Source organism: Hyposmocoma kahamanoa, unplaced genomic scaffold (genome assembly GCF_003589595.1).
Source record: "Hyposmocoma kahamanoa isolate Upper Pololo Valley unplaced genomic scaffold, ASM358959v1 88, whole genome shotgun sequence".
Classification (NCBI taxonomy): Eukaryota; Metazoa; Arthropoda; class Insecta; order Lepidoptera; family Cosmopterigidae; genus Hyposmocoma; species Hyposmocoma kahamanoa.
In genome coordinates, this window is record NW_020654466.1 from 19,737,676 (window position 1) to 19,758,061 (window position 20,386).

At 35.8% G+C, this 20,386-nt stretch overlaps 1 protein-coding gene across 2 annotated transcripts in view; it reads left to right on the plus strand.

Annotated features, from left to right (window-relative positions):
• Window positions 1-2,293, plus strand: part of LOC113235571 (G-protein coupled receptor Mth2-like) — a 24,663-nt gene extending 22,370 nt beyond the window's left edge. Inside the window, exon 6 of one of the 2 annotated variants that reach the window (XM_026471312.1) lies at window positions 1,884-2,293. In XM_026471312.1, coding sequence (XP_026327097.1) covers window positions 1,884-1,992 — 109 coding nt within the window. In that variant the 3' untranslated portion in view covers window positions 1,993-2,293. The remainder of the gene's footprint in view (window positions 1-1,883) is intronic. The other variant, XM_026471313.1, reaches the window with a different exon arrangement.
• Window positions 2,294-20,386: the final 18,093 nt, after the last annotated feature.

A 20,386-nucleotide genomic window follows, 5' to 3' on the forward strand; every position in this document is an offset into this window, starting at 1 on the left:
TCAGTGATTAAATGGCTGCCACCGGACAGACGTGTTTTTCTTAACAGATATCATTAGTCATTATAATTCCTTTGGGACTCCACAATATTGCAATTTTGATACTATTTGTTATTCTGCTAAAATCTAGTTACAATAGCACTTCAGCCTAAATAGAGTGTAAGCGGAATGGCAGTAATGGTATTCATTCATTAACTATCGATGTTGCCCAATGATACTTGATGTTGCCTTACTAAAACTGCCATACATATTACTATACATATCTTAATATTCAGTCTTCAAATTAAAAGTATTTTTTGATTATAAAACTCGATAATCGATAAAAGCACTTAAATTGTAAGTAAAAACCTTCGGAAGACACGTGAAATAACTAATAGACTGCGCCATTGAAGAGCGGAATATCAAAAAAATTACAATGGCTGTTGAATAGTAATTCGATGCCTATCCACTGACAAGCTAGTACTTTAAACTTTTAGCAAAATACCAAACGTATAAATCCTGCCATTGACATTCTATCTACACACAACTGAAATGAAATAATGTAACAGTAGCAAACTTCGCGCTCAGATTTAAACCGAACTAAGTTCAAGGAACTACTGGAAATAAACCACCGGTGATGCATCATCGACCCATAAACCAAAAGTTTTGTTAGATATATGTTCTAATTCTTCTAAATTTCCAGTTCTTTTTTCAAATAGTGCTCGGTTTGGATTTCTTAGTAATATTAAAAATCAAGTGGTCAGGTCGAGTTGCCCATGCACCACCGGTGGTGCACCCAGAGTTGAACGTTCTACTCTTTTTCGTTGTCGATGAATACACTTATTTTGACTTCTCGCAGCGTTACCATTGTCACTCACCTATTCTACACGTTAATAATAATCATAATAGTTATTTATTACCGTTGCAGGGAAATACTTCTCATCTTCAAAATTCAAAAATAATCATTTGGGGTGTGGGAGAGGCGAGAGTAATATATATCGAATAATAATTTATTTGAAATAAAAAATAATCCATATTTGTCTGTATACAATTATAATTTTTAATAACTTGGTGTTACTAATAGTTAATAACACATATTTATTGATAATGTGCACGTAGGCTCGCGAGCTCGCGGGGGCGGCGCGACAAACAGGCGTGGGCCGGGGCCGGGGCGAACTCGGGGCGAACGCGGGGCGCGTGCAGGCGCAATCTTTCATTGCATTGAGCTGAGTTCTATGTAACAGTCCATATAGAGCGGTTGCGACGGAGTACGGTTCGGGAGTGAGATTTTACAGGGTTGGCACGTTGTATTTTTTTTATAACTCTTGTGTGTGTATGTTATTAAGTTTCAATATGAATTCGTCCGAAATTTCTTTTGCGTTGCTGCCGTAACGCTAACAAAGGCAGAAATTATTTCTAGATCGCTATCCGACAGTGACACCATAGTGCTTTTTTAAAATCTGTGTAGAATATGAAATGTTGCTGCTTTTCGTGTCACACCCGCCGCTTTTGCGCCGCGCGCTGTTCCGCCGCGAACTACGCGTAGACTGCTGTGTACTAGCCCCGATACGCAACTTGCAGGTTTGGCCCAGACCGCTTTTCCCGCTGTACCGTGTCTGTGTGACCCGACCTTTAGGGCTAGCCCGCATGCGGAGCACAGCGCTTTTGCATGGTAGCAGGAAGCTATCCATTTGCGTTTCTCAGAATGTCGAACGCACTGCAGCGTCGCCCCAGCCCCGTCATCACCCTGAATTCATTAATGTATTGCATCCTCAGAGCGCTATATGCCCTCCGCGTGTAACTGACCCACAGACTGCACGTTTAGAACGATTTACATCATGAGTTGAAGACTGAAATTTGTTAAACTGAATAAATGCTGTTTTATTATAGCTTATTTCTCATTTCAGATACTTGCAGTTGCGTGGTGGCCCAATGTCCCGCACACAGACCGCGTCTTCCCGCACCGTATCCAGCCGAGACGACATACGAATGAGCTCTATCAAAAACAATAACTGAATTTGGTCAACGCTTTTCTCAACTAGCGACCTGGGTTCGATTCCGAAAAGAAAGCATGTCTCCGTGACAGCAAAGTTGTAAGAGTGGAAGTCCATTGTCGTTTGTAGACTTATAAAAGTTAGACGAGTAGCAAAATTAGATAGATGTTCGTGTTGCTTGGATTATTTATAGGTAGATAGTCTATAACGTTTCCTTGATGATTAAACCACCAGTACTGGAGGCCTATCATAACCTTTCAAAAAACAATATTATTTCAAAGTAAGATTAAAGTAAGCTTATTATAATATTACTTATATTCGTACCATGACAAACCTGTCAACCAAGTAATGTATTATTGCTAAAGTGACTGAAACAATAAATGATTTCCCAATATTGTCTATTCCTTATCTGCTGAAAATAGGAAAGAAATAACGCTATATGAACTGTATAATGCCATCTCTTTCTTTTTTGATGTTCCGAATCGTCCTATCGTAGTATAATGTTAAGTACTTAATATTATTTACATTCAGAGAATTTTAACTGCCAAAAAACGAAAAGTATGTAATAATGAAATCTATTAAAATTTGTTGTTTTCAATTATTTTCCCGCATTTTCATGAAGAAAAATGAATAAAACAACCTGAGTCTTGATTGTCACGTTGTGAATTCGGAATTATAGTCTACTATCAACTGTTAGTTTCAGTTTTACTCACATTATAGTCACATTTTAGTTACAGCCATATTTTAGTCACAATTTTACGAAATAAACATCGCGTATTTTTATTTCACGAGAAATTATTTCCTACTAAAGAAAAAATAAACAAATATAATAAATAAAGATTAATGTAAATAAATAAGTTCACCTTAACTTTTAATCATTACAAATCAATATTAAGACAATAAAACTAAAAATAATATTGTTTCCATTGCATCCGAGTAACTATTTTAACATTGCTAAATTTGACATAAGAGCAATATTACTTTAATGTTAAAGTCGCGTCATAGTACGAACTGAGTGAATGAATAGTCACAAAGCTGACAATAAAACATCATATTTGTAACATTATAATAAGCTTACCTTAAGCGCGTTATGGTGCGAAAAGTCAATGTAAGGTTAAAGTAACATGGTTTGAAGAGGTTGTGGTAGGCCCCCAGGGGCCTGTAAGTTCATTAGGAAATAGTGTACGTGGAAGGGACTTCGTTTTTAGTACATAATTGCAGATGTATTATACGAGTCAGGCAATCTCCGTTCTCGACCAAATATAATAGAGTTTTTCTCAAACAAAGCGAAGAAATAATAAATGGCTAAAGAATGAAGTAATGAAAGAATGAAGTATTTATAATAGAAAAAGTAAGACAATTTTACCATGACAAAATTTTGCTCCTTATTTTACATTAAGCGGCGCACATACACTACAGTTCATGTTGCATTTTCATTCATCTCACTAGAACTCATTTCCACGAAGAAAATGTAAAAAATACAAAAAGTTTAAAAAAGGAAAATGAACTTTAAAAGACTTTCGTTTATTTTGTCGCCATTTTCTTTAGAATATGTTGCAGGTATATTCATGCACCATATTTAAATGCAAAATTAGTAACACCATAGACAATGTTTTTTAACTCTCGCAATTACACTGATGCTAGTGAGCAGTTGGCTGTATTACAGTTTTTCTTTAGTCTATTTAAATAATTCCATAGTATATTTTAATAAAGGGAGACAATGGATACTTATTTTGCCGGCCTTGGCCGCATTTGCACGCTCCAATGCTAAACTTTGTGGGTTCTTTTTTAAAAGTAATATAAACACTTCCGAGCATGTTTGAGAAAAAATCTTTACAAATATGATTCCTGTTATGACAGCATTCCAAATTCCTTAAATTTTATTGCTTGTGAAAGTGCATGGTGCATGCGATTTCTGTGTTATTTACTCATAAGGTAATAGGTAAGACAATAGCTACTCATCGACTGTGTATTAATAGAAAAAACACTATTATTATAAGTTGTTATCATTGACTTACAAATAAATGGACGACGGGTCTAATACAAAAACCACGAAAAAAATGTCCCAAGTCAACCTATTTAAACGTAGTGACATGTAAAGGAATATGAAAAAGTTAAAACGTTGAATTTAAATTGTAATATCATCGCAGTACTCTCTAATTTTGCTTGCTTCGCTGTCAGAAGAAACAAACGAAGACTAAAGCGTGAATGACGCTCTGTATACGATTTTAACGCCCTATAAGTTCGTACACTTTTTAGCGCGGACCCGACGTCCATATAATTGTAAGTCAATGGTTGTTATCGCTTCATTTCGTATCGATTGTAAATGGCATCCCACCGTGACTAGAACTTAACTTCGAATTTGAACAAAAATAAATTATTAACATCAGAACAGAACTTCAAATAGTAACAGTAGAGCACCTTCTAAAAGACTTCATTTAGAGAAGTTATACATATTTCTGCCGCCAAAAGTAATATGAGCTTTACTGCGTTGCGGTTTTGAAAAGCTTTTTTTAATTAAAAGTCATTTGACCTCCGCCTTTCCTGATGGAAAATGACGATAACGTTGACGATGGCATGCACATTCACCTAAATAATGCCTATTTTGTTATAATTATTAATAACAAAGATCGAACATTTATAAAAATTCATTCGATCCGGTTGAATTCGAACCATCAGCCTTAGGCAATCCGTGTCAGATGCTCCGCCAATCAAGCCAAGGAATAAACCAGCAGACCTTATGAATTTTTCTATAGGCTTCTTGAACATCTTTATTTTTGGCTTTTAACGACTTTTCTGCCGTGAGAAGTTGAGTTCTTCATTCAGAGAGGTACCTTATTAATTGTTTTTATCGTCCTTGTGACGTCAAACCAGATTGTTAAAATATATTTTTTTTAGAATATGAAGAATGAAAAGAGACGTATTAGGTTTTCGCGATTGTTATACATAGGAAATGAAACTATTTTTCCGGATAAACAAGTATATTCGGTACACACAAGTATTTCGGACAAGTATATTTGTGTTTTCAAATAAACTAACGTTTCGGACCCTTTACAGGTCCCGAAACCTTGACGTCACGGTTGAAAAAATAGTTTCATTTCAGAGACGTATGTTTCGGAATAAAAATACTCAAGGCATATTTGTAAGTTATGCTTCAATTAATGATACTTAAATATATGTACCTAATTCTAAAGTTGTATTTCGCAGAACTTTATATGATTAATTACAGATCTTATAGCAGGTAAGTTACAATGGCATTTAATTTAAGTTACATTAAAAATAGTTATAGATTGCAATAGAAAAAAAAATGGATCTCGAAATAACATTCTATATGGTATCCGCTCCCATAAACGGCACGTCCTCGCATCAGGAATTAATAACTACCCAAGATATAAGTTTTATTGTTAGGCATCAGGCATTTTATGACGTCAACATTAAAGCGTGATACACACCGAGCGAGGGCACGGGACACTCTTAAAACTTGTGTTTCTCATTTTGAACCTAAGATCTTTGATGGCGACAAATGACGACTAAATGCTTAGATAAAAAATCTAAGCATTTAGGCTGTCTGTTTGGAAACTTCACACGCATCATTAAATTACTGTGCAAATGTGTGTAGGTTTCCTATCGATGTTTTCCTTCAGTAATGGAAAATTTCAAATTAAATTTGGCACGTGAATTTCGAAAAACTCAAGAGGTTGAAAAGCGTTACCTACCTACCTACCATGCTACCACAGCTTCGATTTCAGTTATTATCATGACATTGCTACACGGATTTAAATGTTGTGGTGTGTCAAATGTTTAACATCGGTCCTCGAATTTACTGGTCGTATCCCATCATAATTGGTTCGTGACTATTGTACCAAGTTTATTCAAGCTAAATTTTAAGGAATATCATTGAGGCATTAGCGCAAACGCAGTGTAACGCCATGAAATGCAAATATATAATTTTTTTGTTATACATGAAATTATCATCCAAATATGAAATAATTATGTACTTTACCATCATTTACAGTAATACTTAGAATAATAACGCATAGAATGATAGTTTCATATCAAACGAACTGTCACAAGTGCGGCAAAAATCAAATTCATGTAGGCTAGTTTTAGTACTAGGTTAATTTTCGGTTTTAGTGAATATTTATACATAAATACAAGTTGAAACGCGTTACTTCCTTGTGGAATGTGATGCTAGTATCTATTTTATGTTTGTCTGACGTATTTGTACACCCATTTACCGCACATTTAGTCATTTTTAGCTAAAATTCTTGAGCTGTTCGCGGTGCAAGTTGACCTTGAGCACTGAAGGCCCGCCCGCTCGTGTAGGCCCATTGGGAGCGCTTCAATTTGCCTCACTTAGCGTGTGCGGGCTAGGTTTCTGTGCGTTATTATTCTAAGCAGTAATATTTGTCGAAAAATAATCTCGGTGCCCTTACTTAAAAAACCGACCTCAACAGTTCGTGGAATTAACATCTATTTGCCAAGTTCTATTGAAATATGTTACCGGAAACTACAAGAAACCAGGTTCATCCACTAGTTTGTCACCATTAGAGGTGGAATATTTTATTCAAATTTAAATGGGACTACTACTGAGGCACCTTCGTTCCAACAAAAAAAAGGATCATCAAAATCGGTTCACAAATGCCGGGAGTTATCGCGTAACATACATACAAAAAATTCATTCGAATTGAGAACCTTTTCCTTTTTTTGACGTCGGTAAAAAATCTAAATTTGGGTTACACCGCTTTTGCGTTGATCGCCACTGCGTCGCGTTCCGCAAATCATGTGGATGGCCACGCTTACTTGAAATCGTTATAATTCAATATTATTGATACTTAATGGGACCACATATGCATTAATATTAAGGCAAATGAAATACCGCGTCGTTAGGCGTATTACCCATTGTAAACTTATCCAAATAAGCTAACCTTAAAGTAAGTGGGTATGTGTTAATTGACGTACAAGGTGTTAAGTAACGGGCAGCTTACTTTTAAAAAGTATAGATTTAAGAGTTTCGTGCTTATACACTAAAGAATTATCACTAATTACCGGTTTCTCACCACCTTTACGCACAGCTTTAAGCACAGACATACTTGTACAAGTAATGGAGGTGAAAGTGGTCGTCGACAGTGACAGAGTGTAGACAGATGTCTATACTATGTCCGCGCCGCAGACGCGCTATAGTCGCGCGTATGTATCGCGTATTTTGATAAGGGATAGTTTTAATTTTAGTTTTGTTTGTTAATTTCGGTTAGTTTTTGAAATGAAGCTACTACATGAAATTCTAAGTGTAAACTCCAGTGGAGTATATAAGCTTCTTTCTTGCAACGCGATGTTTGCGCGCGTTGAATCGATTCACTACAGCGCAAATGACGCGAGTTTACGGCGCCGTAAACGCGCGTTCGTGAAATGCACGTCGTTGTCATCTGCCGCCGGCCAGTCAAACCATGACCATGGAGAGTGTGACGTGTAATTATTAATCATCTGAGGCTTAGGACGCCTATAGAAGCGCTACAACAGCCGCGTTACAGTACAACGACTTACGCTCGGCTGCCGCGCCACAGTCGCGCCACTGCACCCCTTCCATTTTTTTAAGCGTCTAATTTGAAGACGCCTTTGTAGACCGTTGCCTAACACCTACTTATTAAGAGCTTTTGTTTAGCTCCATTTTGAATCTAGTCGACATCGTTATTGTGCTTGTATGAAAAATATTTGACTAAGTGTTTTATGTTAATAAATGTGATATGAAACGTTGTTCTGTTTATTTTATTTTTATTTTGTTTGATTTGTTTACAATATTCCTTTACAGTGTCGCACACTGACAATGATAATTTTCTATACAATTTTTTTTTTACTTTTAACGTCATCATTGAGAATACGAACTTTATAATGCAAAATGTACGTTGTTGACGCAATGACGTTATGCTGTATATGGGGAACGGGGCATAGGAGACAGCACGATACTGATTTTTTTTGTACTGACAGAGATCGCTGAGTTGTAAAGCAATTTACTAGTAACTCCATAGGGTCGTTTTGCAGCAGTTTTGCGTTACGACTAATATAGTACAGGATGGTTGAGCTAGATCTACGCTGGTTAGTGGGTAATAGATAATAGTGTAATTTATCCTTTTATTTTCGAAGTTTTAAATTACATTTCATGGCATACTTTGTTTTTATGAATCCTTTGTGACGTTATTGGATAATAAGAAATGTTAATTTACATGAAAATATTTATTTTGTTTATTTATTTACTCAGGACAGTCCACAGAAAAACACTACACATTAAATATCGAACATAATAGCTTAAAACTAAATGACATCACGCCATGCAATGACAATAATATGCTATGAAATATTAACAAAATTATTGTTCTTTTAAATTATGCGAATATATAATTAATCTATCTACTTATAAAATCGATAGACACTGATTTAAAAATTAAAATACATTTATATATTATTTATTACAGAGAATTTCCTAAGTACTATAAAATTAATTGAAATGTAATTTATGTATTTATAACATCACCCAGCCTTCTTTTGTAACTGTTTAACCCAAGATCAATGTCCAAATCATGTGATTTGGAAAGCGAGTTATACGTCCTGCAGAGCTTTGGAGTCTTGCAGAGTCCTGCAGATTATGAGGAATAGTGATACTAAACGATGAAAATTGGCATAATACTTCTAAAACTGTTTTTTTTTTATAATATCAAGTGACGGGACGAACAAGTCGTGCGCCTGATGGTAAGCTACACGCCTGTCCATAACAGTTGCAGTGCCACTCAGCTCTTTAAATCGCAAAGATCTGAGGGGCAATGTCACTGCGCCCGTCACCCTGAGACTTAAGTTGACAAGTCCCATGTGCCTGTAATGTACCAGCACCTTTTACTCTTCAAAACAGGAACGCAGTAATGGTGACATTACTGCTTGGCGGCACAAATAGATAAGGTGGCAGTACTTCTCTGGACGAACTCTTTTACAAGGGGCTCTACTGCTACTACGTGAGGCGCACTATAAGTTTCCGGATGAATAAGACAAAAATACTATAAATGGTCAGAAATGAATTTATTGTTTCTCAAAATATTCTCCGTTAGCGTTAATGCACTTTTTCATACGAATGATCCAATTTTGAAAACATTTATGCCACTCCTCTGTGACAATCTCTGAAACATATTTTTCATACTCTTCGACAGCCTCTTCAGGTGATGAAAATCGTTGACCCCGCAACTGGTTCTTAATTTTTGGAAATAAATAAACGTCACAAGGTGCCAGGTCGAGACTATACGCGGGATGGCTCACAAGGTCAACGTTGTTCACCTTCGAAAATTTATTTGTCTGTCTGGCCGTGTGAGAACTGGCATTATCGTGGTGCAAGATGATATGGCGTTTACGGTTATTTTTACGGAGTTTGTCAATAACTTCCGGCAAACAAATGGTCGTGTACCAATCACTATCCACGGTACAATGATTCTCCAAAGCAACCGTAGCCATGTGTGCAGTTTTATTAAAAAAAGAAGCAATCATCGCACGGACGCACTTTGCACGCGCGCCCCTTTGGTTGGTTTCGCCTCATCTCGAAAGACCCATACGCTTGATTGCTGCTTTGTTTTGGGATCGTAACTATAAATCCATGTTTCGTCACGTGTTACTATGTTCCACACCAAACTTGACGTCCCTTCGTTGAATCTGGTAAGCATGGCATTGCACCAAGAGACGCGATCCGTTTTTTGAGCCTCAGTCAAATTGTGTGGGATCCACCGAGAGCACAGCTTTTTCACACTCAAATGTTTGTGTAGTATTGATTGTATTTGACTCATGCCTATGCCTAAAGATGCCCGAATATCATGGTATGTCACATGCCTATCTGTTGAGCATACAGCATCGATATTTTTGTTGTTTACAGCAGTGCACGGGTGACCATCACGAAATTAGTCACTGAGATTCACACGACCGCGTTTGAATTCTGCAAATCAGCTTTAAATAATCGTCTTGCATGGTGCTTCATCGCCAAAAGCAGTTTGAAGCCGAGCGAAGCTCCGCTGAGCTGTTAAATTACACTTAAAATCGTAGAAAATCATAGTACGAAAATTTTCACTAGTTAAATGGTGATGTAGACAACCAATTTCTGAAATCACGCCACAATGTAAAAACAAATGACAGTCAGATGAAACAAACTATATTCTACAGCCAAAGAGTTCCATTTTCAAACGTTGTAATTACTTTTTAAATATTTTTTTGTAAGTGGCTAGTTCCGGGAACTTACAGTACGCCCTATGTATGTAGCTACCTTTTTATTTTAGCTGAAAGCCGCATTCACTCAATCCTTCAAGTTCAATCCTTCGTTGAGAAAGAAGTTGCAGTTGTCACAATTTTTAGAACTTTAATTGCTCATTACCTATCGTAAAGGCGCCTGTAGTCAGTCTTTTAATGGTAATGAAGCAACATTTTCTTTGTTACAGTATGTGGACATTCTGAACAGACAGAATTTTAACTTGCGATTTCTTAGTGCACCGTCTTTTATTTGCCTTGCTGCTGGTAATGTGAGTGGGAACCAAGTCATTTTTAGACGAATCTGAAAAATCGTTTGAGAAATCTATTTTTCTTTTCTTGGTGCTTTTTTACTGACCCTTCTGGTTTCTTTTTGCCTTCGCTTGTTAGCAGCTTTTTCTATTTTTCCTTACTTTAAGTTTTCCCGTTTTAATTTTCTCTCCAGGATATCTGCTTTCCTTTTCTTTTTCATCTTCTTTTTTTTCAAAATCTCTCCAGTTTTTGGAAGAAATGGCTCCAATTAAATTCAGGATTCTGGAAGTTAAAAAATTTTTTGTAGCAGATGGTATTTTCAAAATGTTTTTTAATGCTGGTGAAACATTTGGCGGATTCAGCAGTATATCGGAAGCATTGTCTTGAGGTTTGATAGTTGAACATTGGAATCACCATCATTTACAGGGGTCAAGACGTTTCTTTCATTTATTTCGTAAGTTTCCATCATATCATAAAACTGATTTTATTATAAATACTTCGCGGATCATGTAGTATATCCAAGGCATTTAAAAAAAAATTATTGGTTAAAAAGTCTAGTCGTGAAACCACTTCTTTATATATATTCTTCAATTCCAGCTCTCCCTTTAGAAATGTCTGGCGACCGTATTAATAATGAATTATTTCTTCGAAAAAACGCTTCCAGCCATTTCTTGCCTGGTCTATTGTTAGTGAAAGGATTGGGTCTTCCATCGGTGAGTACTATCACTGCACCGTATTTAATAAGTTATCGGCCTTTGAAGGAAACTTTTGACATAAAAACATAACTTTTCTTACTATGAGAACACCGCTGGAAAAAAAAATGGCGGACATGGCACCGCCATAAAAGTGACTGTTTTTTCTCCACTTGTGTGTTACTTATTAGTTTATCTATTAAATTTCATTAATGCTGTAGTAATTTATCACTGATTTACGTACAAATTGAGAAGGCTGGCTACTGGAGACCTCGCGTTTTATATGAAATCGAATGCCCAGCCTCCACGGGCTGACTTTTGGGTAAATCGTACATTTTTCAAACCATGACAAAACATATATCGTTAAAACCGTTGTAATAAAATATTCAAATTTAACTTATCATTCCCTATACACTTTTGTAAAAAACCCAGTAGTCTGCCCTATTTAAAAATATTTTTTCAATAAGGCTGACCACCTAAGGGTTTCGCGTTATCAGTGTCCAGCCTTTCCTTATTAAGTAGGTAGGTATGGGTAATATACTCATTATATAACTATATATTTTTATTATTTTATATACCAATACACTCGTATCCCCAACAAAAATTGTCATCTGCCATGGAAGCCATTGGAAATGGCATACCGATTAGGCAGGCTAGCAGAATGTTTGGTATTCCTCGAGGAACATTACAAGATAGGCTCCAATTATGGGTTACTGAACGCCCCAGATAAATGGATCTTGATTCTGCGTTACATAAAAAAGAAGATGCACTAGAAGATTGGTGCCAAGAATTGCTTACATCACTGGAAGCGCGCGACTGCATTTATAAAGACACGACATACCTAACTAAATTTTTATCGCGTTTTTGATATAATAACATTATCATAATTTACGAACATTTGTTAGGATTATTTTTTGTGTTAATCTTTTATTTTCTTCAAACATTATTTTATCCAATTTAGACCATGAATTAATTAATAATGATAAATTTAATTCTATCACTGTATTATGCTTTTAATTATTGTGATTTTATATTGGTACATTAAAGTATTTCATAATTGTAATAACTAATGACAGCTTGTGTACGATATTAACAATTAGTTAAGTTATTATCATTGTAGTGCCCTTACAGGGTTCATGTGCTGGAATACTATTATGTAACACCTCTGTTAATCCACATGAAACAATGAATTATCACGTTTTAAAACAACATAAACAATTATTATTATTTAATTTGTTCTTTTACGAAGTAAAGCTGCAGGAACAAATTTGTATCAATTTAATTAACACGAATGCGTAACCGCAATATAATAATAGTTACTAGCGGGACAATATTTGTTCCTACAGTATTAATTATAAATCCACAAGCCATGAACGGGTTGTTAGGTTTTATTTTGTTTTTCACGTTTATAATTTATGGTGAGTGTGTGGACTTTGCAGGTCATAATGGAACTAATTTGGGAGTAACGAACAAGATAATGGTTAAGAAATGCTGTCCGGAAGGGCAACATCTGCTGAAAGACACGATGAAATGTAGAGTACCAAATAAGCAATGGAGGAACCAAATATTTCCTAATATTCCACTCTACCGCTATGTAGAAAATAACGTACCGGTACAGACAGATAAAAAATTCTATGATATTTATGAAATTAAAACTGCACCGAATCAAACGTTTGATCCTTTGACATGGAACGATTATACTGCTACACAGCATACACTTTTTTTATCGGACGTAAGTATATTTCTACTCTTTTACACTTGATATTACACATAATATGGTACAGTGAGTGTGTGCGTCATAGTTGGCGGAATATTATTTACACCGCTTCGTCATATCGTTCCATCTTTATAGTACAATAGGACAAAAGAGTGAACTGTCTCGCTAACGCAAATGCCATCTGTATAGTGCAGCGTTTCCATTTGGTGGGTCGCGACCCTGTACCGGGCTATCAAAATAAAATACCGGGTCGCAACATTGCCGCCTTGTTTTAAAATAATACCTATATCGATTGACACATCGTACGAACTAAATATAAATAAACGGTGCCTGATAACTGACTGACAAGAGAGCGCCAACAAGAACGACAGCCGAAGAAATGTTTAAATTGTTTAATTATTAAGGGTCAACCATTGACTTACAAATTAATGGACGACGGGTCTAATACAAAAACCACGAAAAAAATGTCCCAAGTCAACCTATTTAAACGTAGTGACATGTAAAGGAATATGAAAAAGCTAAAACGTTGAATTTAAATTGTAATGTCATCGCAGTACTGTCTAATTTTGCTTGCTTCGCTGTCAGTCGAACAAACGAAGATTAAAGCGTGAATGACACTCTGTATACGATTTTAACGCCCTTTAAATTCGGACACTTTTTAGCGCGGACCCGACGTCCATATAATTGTAAGTCAATGGGGTCGACACACAAAACTGCAATGCGACGTCGCATCGCAGAAATCTATAAGCTCGCGTGACGCTTCACAAGAATTTGCGAATTGCTCCGCATCGCGCATTCCTGCGATGTTAATCGTCTTTGTGTTTTTTTTCCTATACTTTTTTGTGAATAACAGCAGTGCAACACTTTTTTTACTATCGTCGAGGAAATGATTACGCAAACCGTGGCAATGAGATGCCTTGCTGCTCAAAATCGCATCGCAGTATATCGCGTCGCATTTTTCTGCGTTGCGAATTCGCATCGCTCTGATTCGCAGTTTTATGTATCGACCCTATATCAATATTATAAAATAATTTTTAAACCAGTCTGGGCTTAAAAGAGTTGAGTGGGTCACGAAAAAGCAGTATGAAAATTACCGGGCCATGGCAGAACAATATTTGGGAAGCACTTGTATAGTGCAAATAACTAATTTAAATACTTTTACGCATTGGCACTTAATTCTAAACTTGAATATCTTTATGCGGGGCTAACTTTGTTGAATTAGTTAAAAAAGAACAGGCAGTCGATATTTTACGAAGTACATATCTACTGTTAAAAAAAGACCTGTTGAGTAAAGAAATTTATTGACAACTAGAACTCAGAATAAGCCTATGACTGGTGCGATGGATTAAGATCGTTAAAACAAGTGTTAATGGTTTTATTACCCAATTGTAATAGAAAGGATAAGCCGTTCCAAGAGGTTACATTCATCGGTACAAATAATATTTCTTCAACTATACATCCCCGTTTCTTTCTACATATCGCACAGTTAATACAATAGTGTATTAACTCAAAAAGTGTATTTTTTCAGAATCGATGTAAAACGAATCACTCACTTCCCGTGCAAGATTATTAAAATTTATGTATAAAATAAAGTTTCTTAAAGACATCTTAAATTCCAAGTATATTAAAAAAAAAGGGAAAAATAATTTCATGTTTTTGAGTAAGGACTGTTTTATCCAGCACAAGCTCACATAAACTTGGTCTCATTTTGAGTTAAGTAGACATCTTTTAATTGTTTCTTACAAAATACTAACGACGGTTTTATTGACGTGTAGAGAATAAAATGTTACGTTCAGCAATGGTATAATCTTAAATTTCACGTATTTTGAGTTACAACACTATTGAAATAACAGTGCTATATATATGTTTTGATTATAGTAACCCTCCCTACCGACCCTAAGAGATACGAGAAGAGTACACAGGAACCTTCTAAGTTCAGATTCTGACCCCAGATCACCCAGTGTACAGGGTTGTAACAGACCGTTGTCACTGACTTTATCCAGTTCTCAAGAGGCTAGTGCCTCGGGTGAGCCGCCTCGCTATTTTCCAGATATGTACCGGAGCTGTAGGCATGCTCACATCCCGTTGCGCATTACACAACTAGCGGTTGCCACCGCTAAGCCGTCGACTCTAAAGTCCACTATCAAATCTCCTCATTGGTGGCGGAGCTGTAAGACACGCTCATTTTCCGACGCCGAAAAACGGTGTCTCTCCAGTTCCCAATAACTGAAACGGCTGGAGGGACCGGAGGATGTCTAGCTCATCCTTTACTTTCATCCTCTACTAGCTCTCCAGGCTAGTGTCGGAGATGCCGGTTGCAGTGTCCTGCGCTATGTTTTTTTTTATGATACCTAGTGACAGGAAAACTAAGTCGCGCACCTGGTGTTACGTATCACGCCTGTCCATAATAGTTGCAGTGCCACTCAGATTTTCTTAAAAAAATAAACTTATAGAATTTCGAATTCTATAAGATTAATTTTAATGTGCGTACGAGCCTTCTTTCTGTGCTCGTCATCGCACTTAAACGTGAATCAGGGACTATATTTAAAATATATTAAATTCAACGAATGTTATATCTAAAATATTATTCAAAGGCTTATGTAATTTTCTACGTTTGGATATAATCTTTTGAAGTTTTATTTAGCGTCAATAATAAAATAAAACTGTAGAGCTAAAAGCATGTTGGATACAACGAAATTTAAAATTATTGGACAACTGCCAAAAAAAGCATAACTAAAAAAATTTTTATAATGATTCTTTCGTTTTCGTCCACAGGTGTCTACTGTCAATTGAAAAATATTCGGAAAAATATTTATATTTCGGAAAAATTAGAAATTTTCAAAATGGAAATTTATTATCAATCTTTTGACACTTTATATCGTGCAGGAATGTTACGTCAAATGACTTTATACCATAAAGAGGCCGTTTTCTCGTAATATGTCCTTATGCTTCTATCATGACGTCGTATCTAATAAGTACACGGAACTAGAATAAAAAAATATCAAAATAAAAAATAAAAACATATCTTTATTTTATATGTAAGAAGAAAATTATTCTTGAAATCGTCACTTTGCGCTCTTTCAGATTCCCCTGAGAAGAATGTTCAAAAAACTCTTTTTCTTTTTTAAAATTAATATAGTATTTTAAATGTACATACATAAACAACCTGAAAGAACTAAACGGATCACTACCATGAATTGTTATCATCCAAGTACCTACGCAGAAGTTGTATAAAACCTTTAGTATAAAATGTTTCTTTTACTGTAGTTTTAAATTTCGTAAATGGCAAACTTTGAAAATCAAACCGGAATCTTATTAAATACGTGATAGAAGCATATACATTTAAATGAATTTGTGTCTACGAAATGAAACTATTTTTCCGCATTTAAATCGCGTATATTTGTTTTTTCAAACAAACCGATGTTTCAGGCCCTTTACAGGACCCATGCACAGTTGACTGAGGTGATAGAGTCTTCAACCAGTTATGTCTAATATTGATGCAAACCACCCCATTTTTTCACTATAATTACAATAGTTATTAGTTAAATACCTTATTTTTAATTTTACAAAGAAAACATTCCAATTTACGCTACACTAAGTTTTACGAATTATTTTATTGAATGAATTTTTATTAAGTTCAATTTATTATGAATTAATAATAGAAATTAGAATAAACTAAAACATATTAATTAGTACTGCAGTCTTATGTCTGTTTGGGATTTGTCATTAGAGAAATACTGAATCCCAAACTATTGATACGGAGAAACCATCTTTCCTGTTGAAATTAGGATGTTTTTTAATTTCAATGGCCTCTCGCAGCATCCTGGGTAGATAACGGACTTCTTTTGCAAGGACCTGGGGTTTGTCAAACTTCATTGAATCCATGACATGCTCGCAGACTGCAGACTTGTTTACGCGACGGTGTTTAACATCAGCTATATGTTCTTTGACGCGGGTACAAATACTTCGTTTTGTTTGTCCAATATAAGAGAGACCGCACTCACAGTCAAGCTTGTTAACTCCGGCATCCTGTAAGGGGATGTTACATTTCACGGGTCTCGGGAACTGAGACATCTTCCTCAGGGGCTTGAAATAGGTCTTGATAGATGCACGCCTGAGGGCTCTTCCGATCTTGTCTGTAATACCTCTCACGTAAGGTAAGATGGCAGGTCTTAAAAAAAAAAAAAAAAAAAAGGTCTTCGCTCGACTGTTGGTGGTTTCACACGGGGCCTGCGGCATTGGCGTGGAATGTTCAGTTTATTCGCATGTAGGACTTGCTTTATATGCTGAAGTTCCCCTGCCAGATGATTACTGTCGCAGACACCATGTGCTCTCTGAAACAAAGATTTGCCCACGGTAGCTAACTGGCTAGGATGGTGATGGGAATTACCAATGAGATACCTATTAGGATTTCTTTTAATTAAAACATCTAAGAAAGCTAAAGTACCACAATTCTCTTGTTCCATAGTAAACTGGATCTTAGTACTAAAAGAATTAAGATGGTTCAAGAAAGAAGGTATGCTATCTTTATGTAATATTGTGAAAGTATCATCAACGTACCGTTTGAAAATCTTCGGCCTAGCTGGGGCCGTGGGTAAAACTCGCTCCTCGAAGTCTTCCATGAAAATATCAGCAACAACGGGAGATACCGGGGAGCCCATCGCTATACCGTCAATTTGTAGGTAGAATTCATTATTCCACAATAGATAGCCTGATGTTAGGCAGTGTTCTAATAATTCTGCACATTCAATGGACATATTATGTTGACTAAACATCAAAACTGACCATGGTGTCATCATCAGTTAACCGTAGAGCTTTGATTTGTTCTTTAACTGATGATGACACCATGGTCAGTTTTGATGGTCAGTCGCTGTTTACCAACCTACCAGTAAAAGACTGCATTGAAATTGTACGTAGAAAGCTAAGGGAACATATTATATGACTCTTCGGCCGAGGGTCGAGCAGTCAACAACCCCTGAGGATGCCTCGTGGAGAGGCGATACACGTGTCGGGTATATTTTTGGTGATGGTTTGTGACTATAGTTGCGCTTGTGTTATTTATTATATTAATTTTATGCGGAGGGAGGGTGGGGTAATTAACTGCATGAAAAAATATTCAACACAAGCGCAGCTATTTTGCACGATTTAACCTTCACTGGCTTCGCGGAGTAGCAAATTAATTTACTTCCATTTTTATTAACATGGACTTCCGCAAAGCAAGATTCCGCAAGCTTCCGCAATTAAATTTAAAAACATCCTAATTTCAACAGGGAAGATGGTTTCTCCGTACCACTAGTTTGGGATCCAGTATTTCCCTAATGAATCCAAAATGAAATCCCAAACAGACAAAAGACTGCAGTACTAATTAATATGTTTTAGTTTATTCTGATTTCTATTATTAATTAATAATAAATTGAACTTAATAAAAATTCATTCAATTAAATCATTTGTAAAATTTAATGTAGTTTAAATTGGAATGTTTTCTTTGTAAAATTTAAAATAAGGTATTTAATTAATAACTATAGTAACTATAGTGAAAAAATAGGGTAGTTTGCATCAATATTAGACATAACTGGTTGAAGACTGTACCTCCTCAGTCAACTGTGACCATGGGACCTGTAAAGGGCCCGAAACGTCGGTTTAATTGAACAAACAAATATACACGATTTAAATCCGGAGAAATAGTTTCATTTCCTGTATGTAACAATCGCGAAAACCTAAGAACTCGATATGAATTTGAGTCATTGTGAACACGGATATCAGGAACAACTAGTTCATTTTATTCCACTTATTAATGTTATTAGTATATCTGTCACTATTTTTCATAAAGATATTATTCATATTACTATTCTTCTTATCTCTCAAAGCGCTCAGAAGCCCAGAGTGTAAATTGTCATAAACTATGGAGGTAACTAAAGAAAATCAACCTCGCAGTTTCTATGTCTGAAAGTACTCGTATTTTTTAAATCGCTTAATTGTAATTAGACAACGAGTACTACAATATCAATTACATATAAATATAAGTGACAGTACGTTAGTAGGAGCACGAGGACATATTTATCCTTTTTGTTCTACCAGTAGGAACGTAAGGAAACTGCGGTTATCTATCAGTAGTCCGAAATGACGCTTTCCAGAAATAACGTTTGCTCGAAATTTCATAACTTCGAAAGCAATTTTGAGAGGAAAATGTTTCTTTCTTTTAAACCTAACTTAACCTAACCTAGCCGAACCTAATCGTGTCTTTGCGATAAACATCCAACATATCCTGAAAGAACAACGGTTTCGTTATATTCGGTTTTCGGTGTAATGAAAATTCGAACAAACGTTATTTCGGAAAAAAATTCGAGTTTGTGGTAGGTTACCGAAAAGGGCCCATAAAATTAAACATAAATTAAACACAAACAACATTTTGATAAAAAATATTTCTCAAAAATATTTCGGGCGTCTCTGCGACATATGCTGCGTTTTAGCACATTAATGCCTGTGTAGGCTTTTATTTATGTGTATATTATATTTTATGTATTAACTATGAAGGTATGTAAGCAGGAAATAAAAAACAATAACAACAAGTATTTTTTGCGTTGTGGCTAGGAGGGCTACGTATTATTCCGCAAGTTTTCCGTGTCTAAGAAGAATCTGGTAGCCTTTGTACACGTTTTGTTAATATTTCCTTGTTTTGTTATAAATACTATAGTGATTATAGTCGCGGTATTTATTGATTTTATTTCTATGTATTTGGAAATATGAATTTCGCGAAAACCGGGAAAAACTACGTAATCCTCTTTAATGGATTCGTTACTCACAAATATTTCTTAATATTCTAATATCAACATTATGATAAATGGAACACGATTTTTTTTAAGATTTCAGGGGATTTAATAATAAGGCATTAGACGCTTGATATGACCAAGCAGCAGTGTAATCCCGTTGTCAGCTTAAACCCTGATCAAAGTCAAAATTGTACCGAGTTTCGACATCTATTAATTTCATATAATATATGTATATGTATATCTACCAGACAGTAGCAGTAGAGCTGCTTGTACAGGAGTTCATCCAAGAATGGCAGCACTTTTTATTTCTTACCTGTGTCTGCGGTGCGTTCCGATTTTGAACGGTAAGGGTGCTGGTGAAATCAACCTACGCAGTGGGAGTTCCTGTCAGGTGTTTGCGATTTAAAGCTCTGAGTGGCACGGCAACTGCTTTGGACAGGCGTGTCGCTTACTACCAAGCACAGGTCCTGTCACTTGGTAACATAAAAACAATATTCTCTGCTCATTAATAATAGTTTTGTGAATATGTCATTTTTCATGGAATTGTTATTTCCTTCAATAATTTTATATTACACGCACTTTGCTGTGTGTCTTATTTATCCGACACCTATTCAAATTCTGTCAGGTCTCAAGTTTTATGCTATAATGACTCACAGGTAATCTCTCGTTAGGGGAATGATCCGTCCAACAAGTCGAAGGGGTTCAGGTTTTAGAGAA